Consider the following 27,096-nt stretch of genomic DNA (forward strand, 5'->3'; position numbering starts at 1 on the left):
AACCCACAGTGGTGTCTATCACCCGTTCTGTTGATATCTAGAAATGAGGACTATTTAAAAGCCGCAAATAACTGTAAAAAAAATCCAGCCCTTTCATCTGATAGGTAAGGAAAGTATGGCTCGACGTGGCCTTCCCAAGCAGCAGCGAGGCATGCAGGACACCCAGTCCGTTGTCCCCACACCCTTAAGTGTCCCCGTCACACCTATGCCATGCCTTTCTGCCTCCCAGCTTCTGCAGAGATTCTTTCTTTCCTAGTACTGTGTGGCAGGATCAAGCTGGCACCCCCTCGGCACCAGGCCAGCCTTCGTGCTACCCAGGAGTTCCACAGCAGGGGGTGGCATTGTTCTCCCTGGCACCCTGGCGGGGTCCGCAGTGAGCAGCCGAGGTCCCTACAACCACCCTTTTCTGAGTGCTCCTTCTGTGCTGCCTGCCTCCCTCTGCTCCTTGTCACTTTATGACACTGCTTTCAGAGATCACTCTTCCCTTTTCTACTGTCACGACCTCTTCACAATCAGGCCTTATCTGTTAAGGTTCAATTTTTCTTTAGAATCCAGGCCGCATGTTTCTGGCTCCTACCTGGTCACCTTAGCTCATTAGCACTAGTGACACCTTGGGATGGATAAATCTTTGTTGTGGGGGGCTTCCCTGTGCATTGTAGGATGTGTAGCCGTGGCCTTGGCCTCCACTGACTGGATGCCAGGAACACCCTCTTGGCTTTAACCACCAAAATTATCTCCAGATGTTGCAAATGTCCCCGGGAGGCGAATTGCCCCTGGTTGAGACCCCTGCCTTAGCTGCACTCAACATCTTTAACACAAAACTGAGTCCTGCTCCTCCCTGCCTCCTCCCTAGCTAACAGGGAGGTTGACCAGATGTCAAGAGATTTTAGCACAACTTTCTATATAACAAGGGGTAAGGAGACACTGGGAGAGGAGCCATGATCACTAAATTCTGAGGGGGGTGGGCACGGAGATCCTGAACTCTGGTGCACGAGGCTGTGATGCCGGCCTTCCCTTAGCTTGGACAGCATCAGATCCTCCCGGGCATAGCAATCCTGTGACCAGAGTCAAACATTTGTGCCATCCCTGCTCGGACTAGCATCCGCATGTTTATCTGGACAGGAATAGGGCAGACTTTGGTGGTGGAAAAGCTTTTTTGATGTGGCTTTGACTGTTAAAGACCTCATGGTGTCTAATAGTACTATGTCCCCAAGACCAGGTGTGGCACATGGTTGGTATTCAACAAATGATTGAGCAAATATATAATTGAGAGTATTTGTCACTGTGTGAGGTGGGAGGAAACTCAGTATTTTCCTCCAAGGTCAGAAAGGAGAAAATCCCCTCATTATACATGTCTTGTCTCCGCAGGTCTGACCTACCAGAAACATGGCAACCAGTGCCGTCCCCAGTGACAACCTCCCCACCTACAAGCTGGTGGTGGTGGGAGATGGGGGTGTGGGCAAGAGTGCCCTTACCATCCAGTTTTTCCAGAAGATCTTTGTGCCTGACTATGACCCCACCATCGAAGACTCCTACCTGAAACACACAGAGATTGACAATCAGTGGGCCATCCTGGACGGTGAGACCCGGTGGCAGCCCTGCATGGGGCTGGGGCCAGGTGGGAGTGGGAGAAGGGGAACCATGTTAGGTGGAGGGTCAGGAGAAGTTGATGAACTTCACTGAGGTGGGATGGCTTCTTTTGTGTCGCCATTACGGCATGGTTGGTATAAGGCCGTGTATGTTTTCCAAGGGTGAATTCTGAACAGCTTTGTGGAAACCAAGATGTGTATTCAACAGAGGCAAGGCTAGAATCATGCCAATTCAGTGATGTCATGTTTGTTATTTCTTGCTGATCAGAAATGCTGATTAGCATCTACAGATGTCTCTGGCTAATAAAAAAATAAGGCAAGGGGATAAATTATTTTTTTAGTGAGCATAATTTAGTTTTGCTTGGAGGGAAAATCTTGCATTTGACTTTGTTTCTAGTTGGGTCTAAATTGGTCTAGATTAGCAGTTCTCAGATAGTGATATCCAGGCCAGCAGCCTAAGCATTACCAGGGAGCTTACAAGAAATGAAAACCCCCAGGCTCTACTGAATCAGAAATTCTGAGGGAGGAGCCCAGCAATCTGTGTTTTAACACGCCCTCCAGGTGATGTTGAAGTAGAGAGCCACTGCTCCAGATTCTTACCGGTTAGGACTTTATACCGAGTCTCTCTCTTAAACAAAGAGCCCTTAAGGATAGACTGTCATTGTAGGAGGGGAGGTTTGAAAACCATTGGGCTACAGTCCTCTGTCAGATATGTGATTTGCAAGTATTTTCTTCCAGTCTGTGGCATGCTTTTTATTCTCTTAACGGTGTCTTTCAAAGATCAGAATTTTTAATTTTGATGAAGTCCAGTTTTCAGTTTGTTCTTTTATGGATTGTGCTTTTGGTATCATGTCCAAAGTATTTGCCTAACCCAAGGTCACAAAGGTTTTTTTCTGTGTTTTCTTCTAGCAGTTTTAATGGCTTTAGGCTCTATATTTAGGTTTATGATCTACCCTGAGCTAATTTTTTGTATATGGTGTGAGGTATGAAACAAAGTTTTTTTTTTTTTTTTTGGTTTGTTTGTGTATGGAGATGCAGTTGTTCCAGCACTATTTGTTAAAAACATTGTCCTTTCTCCACTGAATTGCGTTTGTACCTTTGATGAAAATTAGTTGCCCATATATGCTTTTTGTTTGATCTGTCTCTCTTAGCACCAATACCATGCTGTCTTAATAACTATTGCCTTATAATCAGTCCTAAGATCACATACTGTTAAATTCCCAATTTTGTTTTCTTTTTAAGTTGCTTTGGCCCATCTAGGTCTTTTGTATTCCATATGAATTTTAGAGTCAATTAAGTTCAAAAATTGTAGATTTTGATTGAGATTGTGTTAAATCTTTAGATAGGAAAAGGATTGACATCCTCACGACGTTGAACCTTCCAACCCTTGAATGCAGCATTTCTCCATTTTTTAAGGTCTCCTTTAATTCTCTTATCAATTGTTTTGCGGATTTGCTTGCATAGGTCTTTTATGTATTTTGTCAGATTTCTATCTATACTCTGTATTACAAATGATACTGGTTTTTCATTTCAGTTTTCAATTGTTTGTTGCTAGTATGTAGAAATACAGTAGCATTTTGTATATTAACTGTAACCTGCAACCTTGCTAAACTCACTTATTAGCACTAGTAGCTCTTTTGTAGATCCTTTGGATTTTCTGTGGAGATAGTCAGGTCTGTGAGTAAAGATAGTTTTCTTCTTCCTTTCCAGTCTGGATGGGTTGTTTCTTTTTCTTGCCTTATTTCACTGACTACAGACATACTTGTTCTTGATTTAAGGTGAAAGCTTTCTTTTAGTCTTTCAGCACTAAGTATGATGTTAGCTATAGGCTTTTTATAATTCCCTTTATCAGGTTGGGGAAGTTCCTTTTTTTTTTTTTTTTAAGATTTTATTTATTTATTCAGGAGAGACGCAGAGAGAGAGAGGCAGAGACATAGGCAGAGGGAGAAGCAGGCTCCATGCAAGAAGCCTGATGTGGGACTTGATCCCAGGACTCCAGGATCACGCCCTGAGCCAAAGGCAGACGCTCAACCACTGAGCCACCCAGGCATCCCTGGTTGGGGAAGTTCCTTTCTATTTCTAGTTTGCTGAGAATTTTTATGAGATGTGGATGTTGGCTTTTGTCAAATGCTTCTTCTGTGTCTACTGAGATATTGAGATGGTATTTCTTTTTTAGTATGTCAGTATGGCAAATCACAATTTTTCCACTGTTAAACCAGTAGTGTATCCCTGGGATAAATCTCACATGGTCATGATGTATTATCCTTTTACATATTGTTGGCTTTGATTTGCTAAAATTTTGTTTAGAATTTTTGTGTCTATGTTCTTGATAGCTATATTGGTCTGTAGTTTTCTTGTCATGTCTGAATACTGCAGGCTTTATAGAATTAATTGAGAAATATGCTCTCTTCTTCAGTTTTCTGGAAGAGTTTGAATAAAATTTATATTATTTCTTCCTTAAATGTTTAGTAGAATTCACTTACAAGGACATTTGAGGCTGGAGTTTTCTTTGTTGGAAGATTTTTAGCTACAAATTCAATTCCTTTAATAAATGTAGGGCTATTCAGGTTATCTGTTTCTTTTTCATGAGTTTTGGTAGTTTGTGTCTTTCAAAAAGTTCAATTTGGGACCTGGGTGGCTCAGCCGTTGAGCGTCTGTCTTTGGCTCAGGTCGTGATCCTAGGGTCCTGGGACTGAGTCCCACATTGGGCTCCCCGAAGGGAGCCTGCTTCTCCATATGCCTATGTCTCTGCCTCTGTGCGTGTGTGTTTCTCATGAATAAATAAATACAATCTTTTAAAAAAAAAAAAAAAAGTTCAGTTCATCAGAGTTACCAAATTTATTGATATCAAGTTGTTCATGATAGTCTCTTATTATTTTCTTAATATTGGTAGGGCCTGTAGTGATGTTGCCTCTCTCATTCCTGATCTTGTTAATTTGTGTCTTCTCCTTTTTCCCTCATCAGGCAGGCTACAGATGGAGCCATACCATTGATTTTCACAAGAGAACCAGCTCTTGAGTCCTTTGACTTTTTCCATTTGGTTCCATTGATTGCACTCTTCCCTGCATTACTTCCTTTTGTCTGCCTACTTTGGATTTAATTTGTTCTTCTCTTTTTAAAGTGGAAGCTGAGGTCATCGATTGGAACGTTTCTTCTTTTCTAAGGTATTCATTTGATGCTACAAATTCTCCCAACTACTTATTTAGCAGCATCCCGCCTATTCTAATAGACCGTGTCTTCATTTTCATTTAGTTCAAAATACTTTCTAATTTCCCTTTTGAGGTCATCTTTGACCCATAGGTTATTTAGGAATATTTAGTTTTCAAGTATTTTCCAGGGACCCTTCTGTCATAGGCTTCTGTTTTATTTTCATTGTGTCAGAGAACATACAGTAAACTTACTGAAGCTTCTTGTATGACCCAGGATTTGGTGTCTCTGGGTAAATGTTCCATGTGTACATGAAAAGAATGGGTAATCTGCCATCGTTGGGTGGAGTGTTCTATGAATGTCTGTTATTTTGTCTGATATTTTATTGTTTCAGGCAAGAAGATAAATCTGATCCTTGTTACTCCATCGTGGTCAGAACCAGTATCAAATCGTTACTTTTTTTTTTCAAATCGTTACTTTCTTAAAAATGCAACAACTTTGTATCTGTACTGAATTGTGTACTTTAAAAAGGTGTATGTTGGGGGTACCCGGGTGGCTCAGGGGTTGAGCGTCTGCCTTCGGCTCAGGTCGTGATCCCAGGGTCCTGGAATCAAATGCCGCATCAGGCTCCCCACATGGAGCCTGCTTCTCCTTCAGCCTGTGTCTCTGCCTCTCTCTCTGTCTCTCATGAATAAATAAATAAATACAATCTTTTTTAAAAAATTTATCTTAATTTTAAAAAGCACCATCCTTCAGGGGTTCATCTGCAGCCCTGAAACTTTGAATAGTTCATTAGGAACCAAGCACCACCTCAGGGGCTTTGCATTGGTATTCTCTGTGCCAAGAATATTCTTCCTTCAGAAATATATATTTCACTTTGCATAGGTCTCCACTCAAATGTTAACTTTATCAAAGAGGCCTTCCTTGCCGAAACCATCTATACTAGTACCCACCCTGCTCTTATCATTCTGTCCCCCTGATCGACTCTTTTCCCTTTTTTTTGTTTTGTTTTGTTTTTAAGATTTTATTTATTTGTTTGAGAGAGAAAGAGATAGTGAGAGAGAGCATGAGCAGTGAGGATAGAGAGAAGTAGGCTCCATGCTAAGCAGGGAGCCCAATGTGGGGCTTGATCCCAGGATCCTGGGACCATGACCTGAGCCGAAGGCAGCTGCTTAACCCACTGAGTCACCCAGGTGCCCCTGTGATAACATTTATAGCAGCTGCAGCAGTAAGGAAAAGGGATGCATGGTCAAATTATTTTATAAGCATGAATTTGCAAAGCTTTTGTTCCGCAGGATCTGGGCTCCCCTTGGGTGCTATGCCTCTAAACCTGCCACCTGAATCAAACCTAATTTAGGGCCTTGCCCACCAGGGCCTGCCTCAGGCTCAGATACGAGATGCCCACATTAGTACATTTCTCCACCCAATTAGGTCTCATATTAAGAAAAGGAAGGCTTAAAACATTACAGCTAAATATTAATTAGTCTGGAATTTAAAAGGATGTCCCATATTTTGGGAACTTTAATCAAAAGCTGGTTGTATTTAGGCCTAAATGTAACTCTGATACCTTCTGGGGCTAGACTCTTCTGGGGTGGTTGGCAGCCCTGGAATAGACGGGACTTTCCCCAGGGCATCCAGAGCCCTGACATCCTGCTTCCCTGGAGCCCTACCATCCTGAGTGAGGTGCTAAGCCTGGAATGCCTTCCAAGTGCTCTGAACTCTGCAGTTGCTCTTCTTCCATATTCAGAAAGAGCAAAAACATGACAGCTTGATCATGAGGAGGAGGAGGAGGAGGATTATGAGAGCAGCAATGGTATTTATTGAGCACTTACACTGTGGAAGCCCTATGTTAAGCACTTTGTATATGCTCTCTTTTAATCCTTAAAACACTGTTGTGCTTGCTACTGTTGTTATCTTCATAAAAATAAAGCGCAGGGAGATTTGCATAGCTAGTGATAGCTTAAACTACCCCACTTTGTCTCCTGGATTCTCTCTGTTATTCTGGTTGGGTGGGAAAATCCTCTCCCACCTTGCACTCTGATCCCTGTGCCTCTGGGAATGGGGGCTGAAATCCTGGCGGGGGAGAGGGGACTGTGACCTGGATTATCAGGGTCAACAGACACCCTTACCTGCCCTTCTTACAACTTCCCCAAGGCCCCCTCAGAGGGCTGTGTGCTCTTCCTCAATTTGTTCAAAAAGCCTTCTCTGTGGTTGCCACACTGAGGATTCTCACAGCTTCCTGGTTACTTACAAACTTGTTTCTTGCTTTCTTTCAAGAGACCTCATTTCCCTGGTTCTCCAAGAATCTAAGAGATGGCAGGGGCGGGCAGGCAGGCTCCCCAGTGTTTGGGACCCCCAGCTTTGGAGCAAGCCTGCTTTGAGTTCTTTTCCCCGGGACTTTGGGACCCCAACCCCCGTCTCACCTGTCATTGTTGCAGGCCCATTTCTGGAAGGATCTCCTCACTGTCTGGTGCCCACCTCTCTGCTGCGGGCTTGCATCCAGCCCCCTGACCTCCCAGTGCTCCAGCTCTCTCTTCTGGCCTCTGAATTTGGACCCCTACCTCACACTGGCTTTCAGTTATGGGATTCACCATACCCCAGTTCTCAAGTTTCATGCATCAGGAAGAACCAAACCTTAGGCAGCATCTTGAAGTTTTGTATTTATTCTTGTGGGGTTTTTTTTTATTGTGGTAAAATATACATAAAGCGTACCATTGTGACCATTTATAAGTGTGCAGCTCTGCAGCGTTAAGTACATCCCTGCTGTTCTGCAGCCACCGCCACCGTCCATCCACAGACTTCCTCATGTCCCCCTGCCACTCTGTACCCACTCAGCAGGAACTCCTGCTCCCCTCTGCCCAGCCCCTGGCAAGCACCGCTCCACATTCTTTGAGGTTGACCACTCCAGGCACCTCCTCTGTGCAGACACCTGTGGTACTCATTCTTTTGTGACTGGCTTATTTCATTTAGCACGGCGTCTTCAAGGTTCATGCATGTTATAACGTGTGTCAGCATCTCTTCTTTAAGACTGAACAGTTTTCCACTGTGTGGATATCACGGTTTGTTTACCCATTCATCTAGCAAAGGACATGGGGGTGACTTCCACTTTTTGGCTCTTGTCAATACTGATCCTGTGCACACATACCTTTTCTAATCCATGCCTTCAGTTGTTCTGTCTTGGAGTCCTCATGTGCCTTTTTTTTTTTTTTCTATTAGGCCAGGGCTCAAGGTTCCTGAGCTCTTTGGTATTACACCCCCTACCCCCCACCCCCACCCCCATTATACCTGAGGAGACTGGTGCAGGTGAAGTGACTTGCCTGGGGTCAGATCCAGCTAGAGGTGGAGCCAGGCCCAGGGCTTCATGGCTCTGCCCAGCACATTCCCCCCACCCCATCCTGTCAGGCTGCCTCCCATTTGGCCCAAACCTTGGTCCTGCAGGGTAGGATGTTGACCAGATCTCTGCCCACTTATAATAGGGGCAGGTGTTGCGGAGCTTCCTCTCCCATATGGTTCCCAGTCCTGCCCTCTGCCCAACCTTGCATCTTCCTTCCACCAGCAGAGAAGAGCGGTGGCGCTGAACTTCCTAACGCCTCTTCCCACTTGCAGCTCTTGGGCCCAGCTCTGCAGCCACTCTGTCCCCCTGTGTCCCCAGCAACAGCTTGGGCTTTGCAAAGAGTAAAGCTCTAGCTCTTCTCCTGCACCCTCAGAAGCTGGGACGTTTCCACCCTGGCTTCTGCCCAAACCTCAGACACAAGTGCTGTTGTCTTCTCGGAGCAGCCCGGACCTGGCTTTTCCCTGAACACTTGAATCCACATTCTTTCCGGGCAGGGGGAGGGAAGGAAGATATTGGAAGGGCAGCAAGAGGAAAACGAACATGTATTGAGTTTATCAAGCTTCTGGTTTAGAGGCTTTACTGGGGGGCCAGCTTCAGAGTAAGCACTTCCCCATGGGCCCCCAACTGAGAATGGGGTAGAGACAGAGCTGGCCTATCCATCCACCTTCCAGCCATCCTCCACTTTCTTGACTAGCAGTGACATGGGAGGAATTTCCCTTTTTCCCTTTATTAGGGAACATGGCCACTGGCCCCAGATTATGAAATCCAGCCCTGCAGGCCCCTGCCTAACCCTTTATCCTGGTTCCATCAGCCATCACTGCTTGCTCACTTCCAGTAACGTGCAACTCACTGATCTCCCAGTGCCTAGGGCAGTGCTTCTTGGTACCCTGAAGCCAGATCTGCCTCCCGAACCCTCTCTCACTGTGGCTCCTTCTGGTTCCTAGCAGTGGGAGCAGTGTCTCCTGACCAGACTTTTCTGGAAGGCCAAAGCCTGTGCTGAGGGCTTTTAGGGATTGTTCTATTTTCTCCTTGTAATAGCTCTGCCACATGGAGACTGGCATCTCCACCTTCCCGCTGAGCACAGCCACACCTCAGCCAGTGTGCGCCCGCACTGCCCTGTTGGTTGATAAAATGGTGAGCTACGTCCATGCCATTGGGTGCCACTGGAAAATCACTACTGCTGCTGTCCTGTGTCCCTGAGGGCCCTTCCCCCGGGGGCCCCGCCCTCTGCTCCAGAGCCTACCTAGCAGCCCTCAAATGGGTCAGGCCCCTATGGGGGAGGACCAAGATTCATCGAGGGGAAATAGCACTTCCGAGGTCACATGGCTGATGAAAGCCCCATTCCTCCAACCCCGAAGTGAAGGATAGTCTTGCTCTGTGCCAGCTTAGGCCTCCCAGCCTGGATGCTGAGGGGCCCCCGCATCAGCCAGTGTCCTGGAGTCAGCTCAGCAAGGCTGCGTGATGAGGTGTGTGCACCGTGCACCCCTCCCCCTTCAAAGGCACAACACAGCCACACCTCAGTCCTGGGGATTTTGCACTCTAAACCCTAGGTGGGGTTCCTCTCATATTGCTGACAGATCCTATACTCCTGCAGTTAATTTTGGGTTTTGCCCTGACTTCAGAACTTCATGCTGATTGCTCTTAGTCATGTGACCTATTTGGGCTGAGTGCAGCAGCCAGGTTAGTAAGTTTGAGATCTTACCTGTCTTCTTATGTGTTACATAATCCCACCAGGCCCAGAGCCCCAGCATAGCCACTGTCAGCCTGTTGTCACCATGCCCTAGGTGTGAATTCTTCTTTCCCTTGGGCACCAACAGTCTCTGGACCAAGACTGAGTGCTCTCAGTTGGTGAGGCTTGTGCCCCAAATGGGATATAGCCTCAGAGTTGTTGCAAAGAATAAATGAAATGATACAAAATATTAAGTTCCTTGTGGGAGGCTGTCCTTTGCCCACCATGGTATCTGATGCCAGCTTGGAGCTGGCACTTACTTAGGGTGAGGGAGGGAATAAGGTACTTTGTGAGGGAATTGGCACATAGTAAACCTCAGGAGATGCCTACTGTTGCTGTGATTGCTCTGATTTATATTAGTCTTTATGATGGTGGCTTGGTGCTTTCAAGATAGGCCCTATCACATGTGCGGATGAGAGGCCACCAACACATCTGCCTGCTTCTGGGGAGCTCCAGGAGTGAGACACGAGCCCCTGACTTGGAGCGACCAACCTCTCCTCTCCAGTGATGTGTGGACTGGCCCCTGAGTTTCGTGTACACAGATGAGTTCAACAAACACTTCTGGGTACCTGCTATGTGCCTGGCTCTCGTTAGGGCTTTGAGGACTCAGCTTTTGACAAAGTAAAGTCTCTGTTCTCATGAAGCCTATGTTAGAATGGGAGGGACAGAGCATAAACAGACATGTAATGTGTCAGGGGATGATAAATGCTATGAAGGAGAATAAGGCAAAGTAAAGGAAACAGTGAGGAAGGGCTTGCTGTCTTACGTAGGCTAGTCAGGGAAGGCCTTTCTGATACGGTGATGTAGAAGCAGAGACAGAAAGATAAAGCTGTATCTGTCCCTGAAGGAAGAGAATCTGCTCAGACAGAGAGAGCATCAGGTGGAAAGGACCCGAGGCAGCAGTCAGCTTGGCCTTTTGGGGGAATAGGTAGGAAGCCAAGGTGCAGAGCAAGTGAAGAGGTGCTAATAGGTCAGAGAGAGAGAGCTGGGAGGCACTGATCTCATAGGCCCCTGTAGAAAAATAAGAAGCCAGTGGAGTTTTGAGTAGAGGAGGGACATAGTTTGACTGTTTTAGGAAGAGTGGAGAATAGACCACAGGGAAACCAGGGCAGAATCAGAGGGACCCATTGAGAAGGTAGGCAGACTGGGGCACCGCTGAAGGAGGTAGGGAGAAGGAGTCCGCTTCTCGATGTGTTTTGAAGGAGGAAATAGCAGGATTTGTGGATGGAATATATGGCATAGGGTGGGGTAAAGAGAGAGGAATCTTTGGCTTGCACAATTGGTAGGATAGCTGTGTCTATCAACATTAGGAAGACTGATGAAAAGCAAGTTTGGGAGGGGAATCAAGAGTTTAATTTTGGACATGTTAAATCTGAGGTGCCTTTCTCACATACAAATAGAAGTCAGACAGGCAGCTGGATGTTGGAGTCTGGAGTAAAGGGAAATGTAGAGGCTGGAGATGGAAATTTGGGAATGGACGTGTAATGCCATGTGAGGAGAGATGGCCAATGAGGTTAACGCGGTTTAGAGAAGGGGTCCTGAGACGGAGCATGGGGACCCACCAATGTTTAGAGGACAGGGAGACAGGGGGACAGAGCAGGACCAGTCATGGCAATAGGAGAAGAACCGAGAGAGAGTGATGTCCCAAGGCCAAGTGAAGAAGGCTCTCTGACAAGGAGGGAACCATCCACCACTTCCAGTGTCAGCAGATGGCATGGTGGGATGAGGACTGAGACATGCCCACTGGATTTAGTGACATGGAGGTTGTTGGTGACTTGACAAGACCAATTTTGATAGAGTGATCAGCGATGGGAGTCTGATTATATAGTATGTTTGAGAGAGTGGAGGGGAGGAAGAGCGGGCAGCAGAATAGACAAGTCAAGGGGTGTGGTTGGAAAGAGGAACAGAGACATGGACAGTAGCTGGAAGGAGATGTGAGGTCAAGGGGCAGGGTTTCTACTTTTTACTTTTTGGCTTTATTTTATTCTGTTTTTTTTTTGTTTGTTTTTTTTAAGGTGAGAAAAACTATAGTATGTTTACATATTGATGAAACAAACCAAAAGAGAAATGGATGATGCTGGAGAGGGAAGGGGCTGCAGTAGCAGCAGTGTCCTTGTCTGGGTGACAGAGGCCAGGGTCCAGTGCCCAGGTGGAGGGGACGGTCTCGGACAGGAGCAGGGCCAGGTCATCCCCCACAGCAAGAAGACAGGTAGAATGTGTGTTGCAGAGAAAAGAAGGGGAGGGTCCTCATGCAAGCGTTTTTAATTGAGATGTAACTCACCAGTAAAATACCCCCTTTAAAGTGTACAATCGAGTGTTTTTTTAGTATCTGTACACAGTTGTTCATCCACAACTGCTGATTATTCACAAATCGGCATGCTCTTGATCACCACTGATTCCTCAGCATTTTCATCACCTCCCCCTAGAAAACTTACCCCATTAAAACAGTCAACTCCCTATTCCCCCCACCTTCCCCCAGGCCCTAAAACCTCCAATCTACTTTCTGTCTTTACCAATTGGCCTGATCTGGACCCTTCATATAAACAGCACCATAGAGTAAGCGGCCTTTGAGGCTGGCCTCTTGCACACTCTGCAGGCTGCTTTCAGGGTGCATCATGTAACACTGGTCAGAATTTCATTCCTTTTAACACATGAATAATATCCCGGTGTGCAGATGCATCACGCTTTCTTTATCTGCTCCTCCACTGGTGGATGTTTGGGTTGCTTCCACTTTGGGGCTTCAGTGAATAATGTTGCTGTGGACATTCTTGTGCAAGTCTTTGTGTGGTCTGTTTTCACTTCTCTTGAGTATGTCCCTGCGCGTGGGATGGCTGGGTCATATGGTAACTCTACGTTTTGCTTTTTGAGGAAAACTCAGAATTGTTTTCTGCCGTGGTCGCACCTGCTTCCCCTGCCCCCCCACCCCCGCAGTGTGCCAGTCTGTGAGGTGGGATGATGTGGAATTTAGCTGGTGATCTCTGTTTCACACCCTCAGCAGCGAGTAGAAGCTAGAGGAGAGGAGGCAGTGGGATATGGTGGCCCCGTGGCCCCGGAGTGGGAGAGCACTGGATGGGAATGTGTTTAGATTTGCTGGGTGATCTAAGGGCCCCAAAAGTCAATGCTGGGACTTTAAAGGGAAGCAGGTGCATAGCCATGAGTTCTCTCCTCCCAGCCACGTATGGCCATGGCTGTGGTCTGGCAGGTGTGAAGTAGGTGGAGGGTTTGGGGTAAACAGGTGGGGTGAGTGTCAGAAGCATCGCCACCAGGCCTTTGTCTTCTATCTCTGCACACCTCAGTGTTCTGTCCTCACCCCCTCCGTCTAGACCTGCCCTTCACAGGCCTCAAGGACTCTGCTGGCTCTTCACTCAAAGATAGGCTGGTGCCAGGAACAGAGCAAGGCTTGGCCCCAGATAGCCTGGTGTTTAGATCTGCCTTTCCTGCTCACTAGCAGTGTGAACCCGAGCAGGTCACCTGTAAAATGTTGCCTCCCCACCTCACCCTGAGTGGTTAAGAGGAAGAAATGGGGTTGCAAGCCAGTGCTTTGCCTTCCTGTTCCCCTCCATTGCCAGGCCCCTCCCAGGCTACTGTCCCTCTCTGAGATGTAACTGGTTACACAACTGAGAGACCCCCCCCCCCCCCGCCTCTCTCCTCTTCCTTCCCTACCCTCCCAAGAGTGACATTTGTTTGGGGGGTGGGGGCATTCCTGACTCCTCAGAGAATTCCACAAAGCTATGGACCATCTCCCTGAAAGAATGTGTACCCACACAGGTGATGTGTTCACCAAGCCAGGGAATCCGGGGACCTCATGGAAGCTTCCTTGCCCCATTCCGCTAGCTAGCAGGAGTGTGGCCTTGGAAGCAAGCATCCCCTGGGGCTGGTGGCCAGCACTTCTCCCCTGATGCCATCCTGGGGTCAGTGAGTTGACGCTGGGGCCACTGCCAGAGGGAAGCTTCCCCATCGCCAGGGAGCCAGCCGCGCTGGCCGCAGTATTTAGCCTCCCTTCCCCCTTAGAAAGTCCCAGGTGGCCTGACTTTCCACACCCTGCCAGTGTTTTGGAGAAGAAAGCAGCCCTTTTTCTGGAAACAGTACATGGTCAATGGGTCTAGTCCTTTTGCCTGGCGCCCAGCCCACTCCATACGCACTCTTACCCGGAAAGGGGAGCACAAGAAAAATAGTCAAGTGCCCACATCACTACCGATGCTCGACTAGGTGGCATGTTTTTCTTGGAGTCTTCTCCAAGGAAGAGCATAGGCTTCCCCACCTGACTCCCCTGTAAAATGGACACGATCACTCCTGCCTCCCACTGTGGGTCTGTGGATTAGAGAAAGAAAACACCAGGCATGGTCCTTGGAGACATATATCTCTGGGAATTGTTTTCTGTATTGTTTCATATTCCAGAACGCTTTCCTCACCATGAAGGGTGCATTACACAAGTCAAAAAGTCACTCTTTTGTGATTTCCCTTAAAGCTGGCAAGGACTGTTTGAACATGGCAACTGCATTTCCTATAGCATGCACGTGATTCATCTAGTCATTCTGCAAGTATTTTTTGAACCTGCATTGGGTGCTGAAGTTTTCGAGAGACCCAAGGAAATGAAAGCCAGGCTCCCCTCCCACCCCATCCTGTGGAACGCCACCCCCCGGTGGGAAGCTGAGCCAGGCCCAGAGGCACCAACTTGGAGACCCCAAAGAACTCCTAGAACCCAGGACACACACAATAGGAAGGGTTCAAAGACAGAGGTCAGAGGCAGGACCCTTAGGAAAGGACGTAGAGTATAGCCATGCTCAGGGGAGGCTGGGGTGGCTGGTGGAGAGGGCATCCTCATTGGAGGTTACGGCTTGTGCAAAGTCTTAGAAGTGAGACACAGCCTGGCTGGTTCTGGGTGGCCATCCCCACACACTTCGGTTGAAGATAAAAGACTGGATGGGCAGGGACAGCTGGGCCTCGGGGAAGTTGGAGTGGCCTCCTTCCCAGTGTGTGGCCTTGAGCAGATCCCTGTAACTCCCTGGGCCTCAGTTTCCGCATTTGTACTAGGCCATGAAGAGGATTCAGAGGGCGTGTGTGTGTACAAAACCCCAGCACAGTGCCTGCTGCCAGTAGGAACGTGGTGGGCAGGCCTATTTTCAACCAAAGAGCTCAGACTGTACCCTGGGCCGCCGCCAGTGTCCGAGCCCCAAGCCCATGCCAGGGCGTGCCTCCCTCTGGAAGCCCTGAGGAGGAAGAAGAGGAGGAGGTGGAAAAAGAGGAAGAGAGGGCGGGGGAAGGAGGGAGGCCCAGCCAGGACCCAGGCTGGTGCCCCCGCATGCCTGCTGTTCACCTACTGGGGGTGCTCCCAATGCCACACCAGCTGGTGGGGCTGAGCTTCTGAAATCCGTAAGATCTAAGAGCAGCCTTGGGGTTTCCATGTAGACCCTCCTCAGCCTCGCTGCAGGGCCCCCAGCAGCCTCTGAGTGGGAAGGCTGGGCCAGGGCCCACAGCTGCACAGCATGCACCCTCTGTCTCCAAAATCGCTCTGTCTTCTTCCCTCCTCCCACAGTGAGTTGCTTCTGGCTGCCTCTGCCTTTTTGTCTCTCTGTCTCTGTCTCTCTGTCACACACACACACACACACTGGAACAACACCTCTTCTCTCCAGTGACTAATACTTTCTGTCTCCAGAGTCCTCCTACCATCAGGCCTGGGAAATGCAGGTGGAAACATCATTTCTTAAAAGTGTAGCTGCCCCCTACTCCCCTGGGAGGCAGGGAGTGGCTGACAGGGGGCGTTGCCCAGGCACTTCTGGGGTATGTATGTGGAGGGGAGGGACTAGGCCCAGGTCAGCCCCTGACTGCTCCTCCTTGGTGGCACCTGCCCTGCTGGGGCTCCAATTAGAATTCCCACGGCTCCCTGCACTCTCCTCTCTCCCCTCGGCCCCCATTCCATGTCCTGCATCTTCGGTGTCTCCCCATTCACTGTTTTCTCCTCACTCAGGCACACCTACCTTGGCTGATACCCTGGTGGCCTCTGCCCTGGCCCCTCCTCCACCTCTTCACAGCCTCCCCCTCCAGGCCCTTCCCTCTTTGGCTGCTAAACTCACCCTTCTCTGACTGCATCTCTTCCCTCTGAAACCTTTGGTAGCTCCCCAGTACCCACTGAGTTAAAAATTTTTAGCTCATTTTTATTTTTATTTTTATTTTTTATTTTTTTTTAAGATTTATTTATTTATTCATGAAAGAGAGAGAGAGAGAGGCAGAGGGAGAAGCAGGCTCCATGCAGGGAGCCCCGACGTGGGACCTGATCCTGGGACTCCAGGATCACGACCTGGGCCGAAGGCATGTGCTAAACTGCTAAGCCACCCAGGGATCCCCTAGCTCATTTTTAAAGAAGATTTTATTTATTCATTTGAGAGGGAGAATGCGAGTGAGCACAAGTCAGGGGGAGCAGCGGGAGGGGGAGAAGCAGACTCCCCAGTTGAGCAGGGAGCCCTGTGTGGAGCTTGATCCCAAGACCCCAGGATCATGACCTGAGCTGAAGGCAGATGTTTAACCAACTGCACCACCCAGGCGCCCCTAAACATTTTAGTTCAGGATCCAAGGGCCCCAGCCTTTGGCCTCCCTGTCTCCCCTCTCCTGCCTGTTCCCCACCATAGACCTTTTATGCCAACACACCGGCCCCATAACCAACCCCAAGTGTTTGCTTCCGAGGCCCTTGCTCATGCTGTTTCTCTGCCCGGAAGGCCTTCCCTAGACCCTGTCTTTTTTTATGTCAAATGCTATTCTTTTAAGGGCAAAATAAATATGTCCTCTTGGCTAACACCTTGCATTATCCCTCCAAGCTGAAGGGACCTCCCCAACCCTTCCCTAGATCTCTGATATTATGTGTCACTTTCTGTCCCACATTATTCTTTTCCTTTAGGTACCAGCCCAAGGAGCCTCTTCGTACTTTGATAGGGAGACGCGGCTTATTCTTTAACCACCCCCAGTACCAAGCAGAGTGGTGGGCACTGAGCAGGTGCTCAGAAGAAGACTGGCAAATGGATGACTGATGCACCTCTTGGGGTCCCACATCCAGGCTGCTCCTTCCCGAAAGGTGGGGCAGGCCTGGCGGTTGCCACACAACCACATGCCACCCTTGGGTGGTTTGTTATTAGGAGTATGCTGGGGCTGTTACAATGAGCTGGAAAGTTCCTTTTCTGGGCTCTGGAGCAGTTTGTGATAATAAAAAGAGCTTTGTGCCTTTCATGGGGGAGATTTGTCTCTTCAATTTCATGGGAAATTATTGGCCTATTCAAGTATTATATATTTTCTTGAGCCAGTTTTGTTCATTTATATTTTCTTAAATTGTCCATTTCATCAAGAATTGAAATTCTTTTGCTGCGAAACTGCATATAGTTTTCTCTCAGAATTAAATATATGTCTGGATCCATAGTCATAGGCCTTCCCTCTTTCCAAAGGCTTATTAGTCTTTTTTCTCTTTTTGTCACTAGTAAGAATTGCTAAAAGCTTTTTTTTTTTATTTCAAAGAATCAGCTTTTGATTCTTAGATATCTACTACTTTTTCCTTCCTCTCATTTTCTTAGTTTCTACTTTCATTGATGATTTCTTCTTTCTTTGGTTTTATTTTTCCTTGCCTAACCCCTTGATTTAAAAGCTGAGTTAACTTTCAGTCTCTCTCGTTTTTTTGGAAGTGCATTGAAAGCTTTAATTTTCCTCTGAGTACCACTTTGGCCTCAAACCAGAGGTTTTATTATTGTTCATTGTCATTCAATTCTAAATTGTTTGTAATTTCTGCTTTGCTTTTCTCTTTAACTAGAGCATTATAGAGCAGTATAGCTTTGCAAACTTTCAAGTGGATCGTTTCTTTTATACCCATGTTGCTGTTAATTTCTGATCTTATTGCATGTAAGCAAAAGACAGCCATAGAACTGCTTTCTGGAATTTGCTGAAATTTTTATTTATGACCTAATATGTGGCCAGTTTTTGTGACGATTTCATGTGTGTTTGGAAGTGCTTATTTACTGATTGAGCGTAAAGTTTGTTCTCTCGGATTAAGGTTTTTTGTTTTTAAGTTTATTTACATAATCTCTATACCCAGCATGGGGCTCCCACTCATGACCCTGAGATCAAGAGTCGCATGCTCTACTGACTGAGCCAGCCAGGCGCCCCTCTCAGACTAAGTTTTTAAATTGCATTACTTAAATCATTACTTTTCAGGGGACCACTTGTCTTGTCTGTCTCTAAGAGAGAGGCCTGTTCAAGTTCCCTCACAATGATTAATGGGATTTGTCTAAACCTCCCGTGTTTAAAAATCAGGTTTTTATACATGTACATTTTAGGCAACATTTTTATATGCTTATGATTTATGACTTTGACATTTCTTGATGCTTGTACTTTTTCCATTATTATAAATACACTGGTTTGTCCTATTCAGTGCGTTGGCCTTGAATCCTATTTTGTGGATATATGTGGCTGGCATATCCTTTTCTATGCTTTCACTTTTTATTCTTTCTGTGTCATTTTGTTTTATATGTGTCTTTTGTAGTAGCAGACAATTGTAGTAGCAGACAAATGGATTTTGTATTGGGTGTCTGCTTTAATGGGTGGGCTTAAACCCATTTGCATTTGTCGGTCATAGTTAAATTTACATCTACCATCTTCCTCCATGTTTCCTCTTTTAGTTTTCTTATTTTGGGGTAGTTTATTTTTGCCTTTTGTTGGATTGGTCTCATTTACTTTGTTCTGTTTTTTTTTTTTTTTTCTGATGATGATTAGGAAATTTTCAGTTTTATTTCTTATGGTTATTCTAGATACATACATATGTTTGTATATGTATAATTATATTTTTCTATTTTTTTAAAGATTTTACTTATTTATTCATGAGAGACACAGAGAGAGAGAGGCACAGACACAGGCAGAGGGAGAAGCAGGCTTCACGCAGGGAGCCCGGACGTGGGACTCCATCCTGGGTCTCCAGGATCACTCCCTGGGCTAAAGGTGGCACTAAACCGCTGAGCCACCCAGGCTGCCCTATATTTTTTCTATTAACATCTGGATATAATTAATATCTTCAGCCTTTTCCCAAATGAGGCAAGAAATTTAGTAGTAACTTACTTTTCCCCTGTTCCTACCTTCATATATGGGTTATCACAGATTTTAATTCTAAATTATCATTCATTTTCTTCAGATTGTGTCACGGCATTTACTTAAACTTAATTCTTATGTTTTGCTGTGTCCCCTGTTTATCGTTGTTTATAACGTGACTCATCTTTTTCTTTCATGAATCTATTTTTCACTCTGCTGAAGTTTTTCCAACAAGAATTCTTTTAGAAAAAAAAAAAGAATTCTTTTAGAAAGCATGGATAATATTATTCTTAAGGTAATCAATGTGTGAAATAACCGTTTTTCCTCTCCAAAGGGTCCATTTTGATTTTTAGCTCTCTATTGAATTGGGTTTCTCAAATTCTGAATGATCATATTTTCACATATCCTAGATCTCTCTAATTTTTGTTTTGGACAATACATACCTTTGAAATCTGTGAATACATTAATGACATATCACCTGAATGTCTTCTGCTGTCCCATTCACCTTCCCATCCTTTCAACCAAATCTGTGACATTTTCATCTGTTTTGCTGGTGGGATTTATTTAGTTGCCCTTGGTCCCTACCTAAGGTGACACCAATTTCCACCAAGTACCTTCAACTGGCTGTATTGTTCTCACAGTACATACTTATCTCCACCAGAAATCATATCACCCATTCATTTGTTTGTCAGTCTCCCTACTAGGTTATGAGGCCCAGGAGAGCAAGGATGTTGCCTCATTCACTCTAGATCTATAGTGCCTAGAACACTGCCTGGCACATAGTAGGCTCTCAGATATTTCTTCAGTGAATATATGAACAAAATTCGGTAGACTTCACGTTCATTTATTCATCCAACTACTCTTGAGTTCTGTTTGTGCCAGGTTCCGAGAAGGCCAAGCCCCTGTCTCTGGAGCTGATAGTCTAACTGGGGGCCTGTTAAATGGGCAGGAAGGACAGTGGGCCATGAAGAGTCTGTACAGGGGTGGAGAGTGTCCCTGGGAGCTCAGGCAGCAGAATGCAGTGAGTCGAATGCAGTGAGTCAGAGTCTGCTGGCCAAGGCGAAGGGAGCAGGAGAGGAGGGATGGTTGGGGGATGGATGGCCCAGAGGTGGCCAGAGCAAGGGGAGGAGGACAAGCCCACACCAGACATTCCTGTAGGGCTTCTTTGTGTCAGGCATGGTTCCAAAGGTCTTAGTATTTTCACTTAAAACAACCTTTAGGATCCTCATTCGTGGAAGCGAGGGCTCAGAGAAGTGAGTTTGCCCAATATCATACTCTAAGAATAAAGAACCAGACTCATCCCAGAATCTGGCTTCAAAATCTATAGCCACCTGCTCCTCTGAATCCAGGGAGAAAGAAAATGGGCCTGTCAGAGAATAGAGTGAGCTGGGAAACTGGAAAGGCTGGCTGGCAGCAGGGGCTGGCAGGATGCTGAGGGCTCAGGCCTGCACATCTCAAGGGAGATCCCCCAGCTGGCTGTGGCCACTCTGAAACATCCTGGGGTGAGCATTTTATCTCAGCAGGAAGAAGCTGAAGGGGAGTGGGCTTCAGGAGTCCATGGGATGGAGGGAGGGAGAGGGGGAGGACGGGTTAAGAAGAGAGCCTTTGCTGAGAGGGTCCCCCGTCCTTCTCCCCAACTGTTCTTGCTTCCTGCCTCAGCTCCCCTTCCTACCACCCCTGTGACAGCCCCATCCCAGGGCCAAGTGAGCCTGGCTCTCAGAGGCCTCTCCTTTCCTGTCTCCTGCCTGCCCTCCAGCCACACTGGGACTGAGGACCCTCCCTGACCGGGGATGGCTTTCTCAGGGCTTCCCCAACGCATGTCCTGGGGCTCTCCTCCCTAGGGGCTGCAAGGGAGAGGCGTCATTCCCAGCTTACAAAGAAAGGGGGCTCAGAGAGTCAGGAAACTTCCACGAATGAGCCTGTAAGGACTGCAGGGAGGATCCAAGCCCAGGTGTGGGGACCCCAGAGGGACTTCGTAGCAGAGCTGATTGCTGGCTTTATGAGGCTTTTCTGCAGACACACAGTTAAGTCCAGGAAGTAAGTAGGTTGGAACTGGCAGGTCCACAAGTGAGTCTCTTAGGGCCTCATGCTTTGAGCTGTTGAGGCCCTGCTGGGTCCCTCACCCCTCAGCCAGGGTAGTCACGCAGCCTCTTCTGGGGGTGGCTGGTCCCCCTCTCCTGGGGGACAGCAGCAGCAGCATGGGGATCTGCAGGCCATGGGAGCTCCACCATGGGTGGTGACAGCCCCTGAGTGGCCTGATCCTACCCCAGTTCTGGACACGGCCGGGCAGGAGGAGTTCAGCGCCATGCGGGAGCAGTATATGCGCACGGGGGACGGCTTCCTCATCGTCTACTCGGTCACGGACAAGGCCAGCTTCGAGCACGTGGACCGCTTCCACCAGCTCATCCTGCGTGTCAAGGACAGGTAAGGGCAGCCGGGCCAGGACCTCCCAGCTCCTGAAGCAGGGCGGCTCTGTCTGTCTGTCTGAGTCTCAGGTGAGACCTGAAGCACAAAAGGGCGGAGAATTCAAACACTAGTCCCTTTGCTTCCTCTCCCAGTTCTTTCCACGGGGCCAAACTGCTTCCAGGGCCTTAAGTCAGCCCCCTCCCATCTCCTACAGTCCCCAATGACAGACTGTTTAACTAGTTTAACCAAATCTTATCATGTCCGAAGAAACAGTGAATTTCCTCTCCAGTACCCATTGCAATTGGTTAAGTCACATTTGACTGTGAGATTTACAAGCCCCTAATTAAAGGCTTGTTTTTGTTTTCCTTAGCATTATATGGAGTAATCAAATAATTTGTAGTCTCTTTTAAGCCTAACTGGTCTTTTCAGTTAACTGGCTCTTAAAGAGGCATCGTAAAGAGAGTAAAAGGCTTAATTAACAGGAAAGCAGCAAGCTTTGAACAAATCTCAGTAAATTCAGAAAAATATACTTAATACCTGTCCAAATACCTGGCAAAGTGTTAACAGTTTTATCAGGTAACAGATTACACACTCACACACTATACACACTCATACACATATGTACAACTCCAAGACGGTAATATCAGTTACGCCCCTGACTATAGGAATTTCAAAGGAGAAAACATAAATAACTCTAAAGTAGGAAAATATTCAACCTTTTGGCTAACCAAAGGGCAAAGGAAAATAAGAAAGTATTATTTTTCACCTGTTAAATTATAAATTATTTAAATGAAAATGCCCAATGATGTTAAAGATACTATAAGCCTGGCATTTCTTTCACCTTTAGACAGCAGTGTGGCCATGTAGATGGATGGGAATCTTTAAGGCAGCTGTGGCTGTGATCCCTCCCTTCCTCTCCTGGGAGCCATCCCAATTTTGCAGCTGCCATTTATTGAGTGCCAGCTGTGTACCAGGTGCTGGCCCTGGTGTGCTTCCCAAGCCACTGCTGATGGCTGCAGCAGCCCTGCATGGCTTGTGCATCAGGGTGACCAGGAGATAAGGGAGCAGGTCTGGGAAGCCAGACCCCCCGCCTCGAGCAGCTCCCCCCCCGGGGCCCTCTCTCATGGTACTCAGCCAGGGGTTTACCGGGAGGACCCCTTTGCTCTCCCTGCAAGAAGCCTAAACTCCAAACCAAGACAGCCAACCAAGACACCCCAGGCCCCCCTTCCTCTGCCTGGAGTTGTGTAGCTCCAGGCCCACTGGGGAGGCAATGGGGGCTGTGTTATGCCTGTACTGTGACTATGTCACCTTCACCAAGTGTGGGGCAGCGAAACTTCATGAGCTGCTGTTCCTTTCTTTCCCAGAGAGTCATTCCCGATGATCCTCGTGGCCAACAAGGTCGATCTGATGCATTTGAGGAAAATCACCAGGGAGCAAGGAAAAGAAATGGCCACCAAACACAATGTAGGTGGCGTGTGTGCACGTGCGTGTGTGTGTGTGTGCGCGCGCGTGTGTGCACTGGGCAGTCAGGGATGTATAGAGGTCCGTGCCCATCCCTCCTGTGGTCCTTTGGGCCTCCTGGGTAGCGGGTTAGATTCTGCAGAGACGCCTGGCAGCGCATATGTGCTGAGGGCTATGTTGTGAAACAAAACAGCAGATTGGAGAGAAAGCACCCTCTTCTCAGTCATTGGGAGCTCCGATGTGGGGACCAGGTACCTTCATGGCCTGCGAGCAGTGGCGTTCAGGCCACCTCCTGGCCCCCAACACGGCAGATTCATCTCTGGGGTGTGCAGAGGGTTGGCTTCTGTCCCATTCTCTGAGCCAGCCGCCTGATTATGCTCAGAATCATCGGACCAGCTGCAGTTCCCCAAGCCCTGTTCTGTGCCAGGCTTTGTGCCGGGGAGCATTCACTCCTCACCACCACATGTTGAGGTAGGGCTGCCCATTTTACAGTTGGTCAAGCAGGTTTGCCCAGGCCACACAGTGAATACCAGCAGACATCTTTGTGTGTGTGTGTGTGTGTGTGTGTGTGTGTGTATGTGTGTGTGTGTGTGTCTGTTTTCAGTTCACTGTGATGCCCCTTTGCCCTCTGGATGTACTGGGTGGGGTCACTGGGTTTCTTCTCACCCCTCCCTGGCACGGGCACAGCCCAAGCCCCTGGCCCCATTGGTCAGTTATGTAGAAGTCCACTCGGCCTGCTGGGAGGTCTGCTGCAAGGTTACCCCTTCCCTCTGCCTGGTGGGCCCAGCTCTGTGAGTAGAGGAAGGGGACTCACTCCAAGTTACTTCTCCTCATCTCTGCCTTCTGTATTCATTCATATGTTCATTTAACTGCCCTAGACCTGGGGAAATAAAACTTACTTTATGGTGCTTACTTCTTATGACAAGAGACAGATAATAAACAAAGCAGATTACACAGCGTGACATGTGCTATGGAAAAAAGTAAATCAGGGAAGGGGGTCAGGAATCTGAGGTGGAGAAGGATGCTTTTCCAAATAGGGCGATTAGGGAAAGCCTTGCTAGGGAGGGTGCATTTCAGCAAGGACTTATAGGAGGTGAGGGAGTAAGCCCTACAGATCTCTGGGGAAAGAATGTTCCAGCCAACGTAATAATCAGTGCAAAGACACGACGGCAGGAATTTGAGCATCAGCAAGGAGGCCAGCAGGAGCAGAAGTGGGAGGGGTGGGTAGTAGGAGACCAGGTCAGAAGAGGGTTATAAGGCTTTATGGGCTTTTACTCAGAGGGAGAGGGGAAACCATCAGAGGCTTTGAGTGAGGAGTGATGACGAGGTCTGGCTTATGGCTGAACAGCTTCTCTCTGGTGGTCATGTTGAGAAGGATGCTAGGGGCCAATCATGAGAGCAGGGAAACCAGTTAGGGGCTCCCACAATAACCCAGATACAGGTCAACACAGCCCAGGATGCTGCTGGTGAAGGTGGCAAGGAGGTGGTTGGATTCTGGACATGTTTCCAAGAAAGCCAACAGGATACATCCACAGATTGGATGTGGGGTGAGAGAGAAAGAAGTTATGGCGGGCGACCCTGTGGTTTGGGCGTGAGCAATTTTCTGAAGACCAGAGTGTCGGATGGGACACCTGGGTGGCTCAGCAGTTTAGAGCCTGCCTTTGGCCTGGGGAGTAATCCTGGAGTCCTGGGATCGAGTCCCACATCGGGCTCCCTGCATGGGGCCTGCTTCTCCCTCTCTCTCTCTCTCCTCTCTCTCTCTCTCTCTCTCTCTCTCGCTCTCTCTCTCTCTCATGAATAAATAAATAAATAAATCTAAAAAAAAAAAAAAAAAAGACCAGAGTGTCGGTGATTGGGCAGGAGAGACAGTAGGAGTAAGTGTGTGAGACAGGAACTTGGTTGCAGATCTGCGGGGTTTGAGGAGCTGAGTAGATAATCAGATGGTGCCAAGGCAGCAGTCAGAGACAGCATATGGGGTAAGTATTGGCAATCGGCAGCGTGTAGATGGCATTTGGAGCCGTGAACGCCAAGGGAGCCAGTGTAGATAGGGCAGGGGTCCTAGCACCGAGGCCAGGATACCTCACCTAGTGATGTGGCAAGGTGAGGAGGCCACCAAAGGGCCTGAACTGTGGGTGACACTTGAGGCCCACAGTGGAGCATGGTGGCAGCCAAGTGAAGAACGTGTCCCAAGGAAGAGGGAGTGATCCACTGGGACAGGGCTGCCCACGCTCTCCAGAGGAGGGCTGGAGACTGACCGCTGGCTTCGCAGCAGCTCTCTCTGACCAGAGACAGGCCTGCGGTTTCCTCAGGGCTCTCACAAACCCCTTCTGCGTGACCCTCCCAAGCAGCGGGGTGGGCGGGGTGGGGGGTGCAGAGAAGTGACAGCCTGCCCCTACGGCCCCTGCTACTGCAACCTGGGGCTCCCATCTCTCAGCTGCCTTTCTCCTGCAGCAAATCCTGCTGCCTCACTTATCATTTGACCAAGCGACTCTGCGAGGTGCTATGGACAACATCCTGTTTTAGAGCTCATAAGGCAAGTTCCTCCTTAGTGGACAAGGCAGGCGCCCCACCCGGCGCCGGAAGGTGGCATTTCCTAGCCCTGTGGTAGAGTCAGATGGTGCTACCATTTATCGCAAGGTTCCCCTTGGTTTAAGTGTCCTTGCTAATGAAACCCTAGAATTCCAAGAACTTCAGCCTTTCTTCAGTGGTAGAGGCAGGACCCCCAGAAAGAAGGCAGAGGGCTCTTGAGGCTTTGGGGGGGATGCTACAACTCCTGTACTTCTGAGTGGCACAGTGGGATGGCAGGCAGCAGTGATCTGAGGCCCCCGGAGTCACAGGATGTGAAGGAGCTCCAGGTGGGTCCCAGCCCCAGCTACAGGCACCTTCCTGCCCCCACTCTGGGTGTGCACATGGAAGTGCATTGTCCTGACCACAGGATATCACAGGATTCTGGCTTTAAGGCCCCAGCAGGGGTGCCCCCCCATGCCTGGGAGAGGCCCTGAAGCTGCCCTCGACACCCCTACCTGTCCGTGGGCAGCCAGGCAGGAAGTGGAGTGTGCACCTGGTTCAAACTTTGATTCTCTGCTGGCTGCCATGTGGCTTTGGGCAAGTACGTCACCACCCTGAGCTCAGTCTCCCTCGCTGCACAGTGGAGATGCTTGCTTACCTCGGAGGGTTGAGGTGGGGATTAAGTGGGCTCAGCGATGTTGATACATGGCAGGCAAAAGGGCCCATGGTTATCTCAATCAAACGACCTACAGTGGAGGGCAGAGGCTCAAAGAGTTGTTGGATGATCATTTCAAAAGTCTGAGCCATGTTTTGTGCGCTCTTCCCCTGTGTCCTGGCCAGCTACGAGACCTCTGCTTGGAGCCACGGCAGTGTGTGAAGATACTTTAGGATCTGTTCTGGGCAGTCGTTTACAACATGCTCCTCTAAAACAACAGCTCACCCTGTCACCCATCCCAGCCGTGCATTTGAACTGATCATTTTTGTTTTCTTCACTGGGCTTTTCTTCTTTGACAGTGTTATAATGAAATGCCTTAATTTTGTAACTAGGAAAAAGTTTTGAACTATATACCAAAGTTCTTTTTTAAAAAAAAGATTTTATGTATTCATTCATGAGAGACAGAGAGATAGGCGGCGACACAGGCAGAGGGAGAAGCAGGCTTCTCCCAGGGAGCCCAGTGCGGGACTCCAACCCAGGACCCCGGGATCACAACCTGAGCCAAAGGCAGATGCTCAACCGCTGAGCCACCAGGTGCCCCTGAACTACACCGAAGTTCTTCAGTCTGACCACAGCTGGCCTACCCCTTTGGCCTGGGAAAGCCCGTGTATTTTGGGTTTTTTGTTGGTTTTATTTTGTTTTTAATTTTTTTTAATTGGAGTTCAATTTGCCAACATATAGCGTAACACCCAGTGCTCATCCCACCAAGTGCGCTCCTCAGTGCCCATCACCCATTCACCCCCACCCCCTGTCCACCTCCCCTTCCACTACCCCTTGTTCATTTCCCAGAGTTAGGTGTCTCTCATGTTTTGTCACCCTCACTGATATTTTCACTCATTTTCTCTCCTTTCCCTTTATTCCCTTTCACTAATTTTTATATTCCCCAAATGAATGAGACCATATAATGATTGTCCTTCTCCGATTGACTTACTTCACTCAGCACAATACCCTCCAGTTCCATCCACGTTGAAGGAAATGGTGGGTATTTGTCGTCTCTAATGGCTGAGTAACATTCCATTGTATACATAAACCACATCTTCTTTATCCATTCATCTTTTGGTGGACACCGAGGCTCCTTCCACAGTTTGGCTATTGTGGACATTGCTGCTAGAAACATCGGGGTGCAGGTGTCCTGCCATTTCACTGCACC

The 27,096-nt window shown here is 48.1% G+C and overlaps 1 protein-coding gene across 4 annotated transcripts in view; it reads left to right on the top strand.

Moving 5' to 3' along the window:
- Positions 1 to 27,096, top strand: part of MRAS (muscle RAS oncogene homolog) — a 55,762-nt gene that overhangs the window by 23,154 nt on the left and 5,512 nt on the right. For 3 of the 4 annotated variants that reach the window (XR_005984573.1, XM_041733900.1, XM_041733901.1), the window contains exons 2-4: positions 1,369 to 1,579; positions 21,127 to 21,280; positions 22,627 to 22,726. Coding sequence is in view for 3 of the 4 variants with exons in the window: in XM_041733900.1 (XP_041589834.1) it covers positions 1,387 to 1,579; positions 21,127 to 21,280; positions 22,627 to 22,726 (447 nt within the window). In the remaining variant the exon portion in view is untranslated. Of the gene's footprint in view, positions 1 to 1,368; positions 1,580 to 4,553; positions 4,754 to 21,126; positions 21,281 to 22,626; positions 22,727 to 27,096 lie in introns of those variants that run through there. The other variant, XM_041733902.1, reaches the window with a different exon arrangement.

This window comes from Vulpes lagopus, chromosome 19 (assembly GCF_018345385.1).
Source record: "Vulpes lagopus strain Blue_001 chromosome 19, ASM1834538v1, whole genome shotgun sequence".
Taxonomy (NCBI): domain Eukaryota; kingdom Metazoa; phylum Chordata; class Mammalia; order Carnivora; family Canidae; genus Vulpes; species Vulpes lagopus.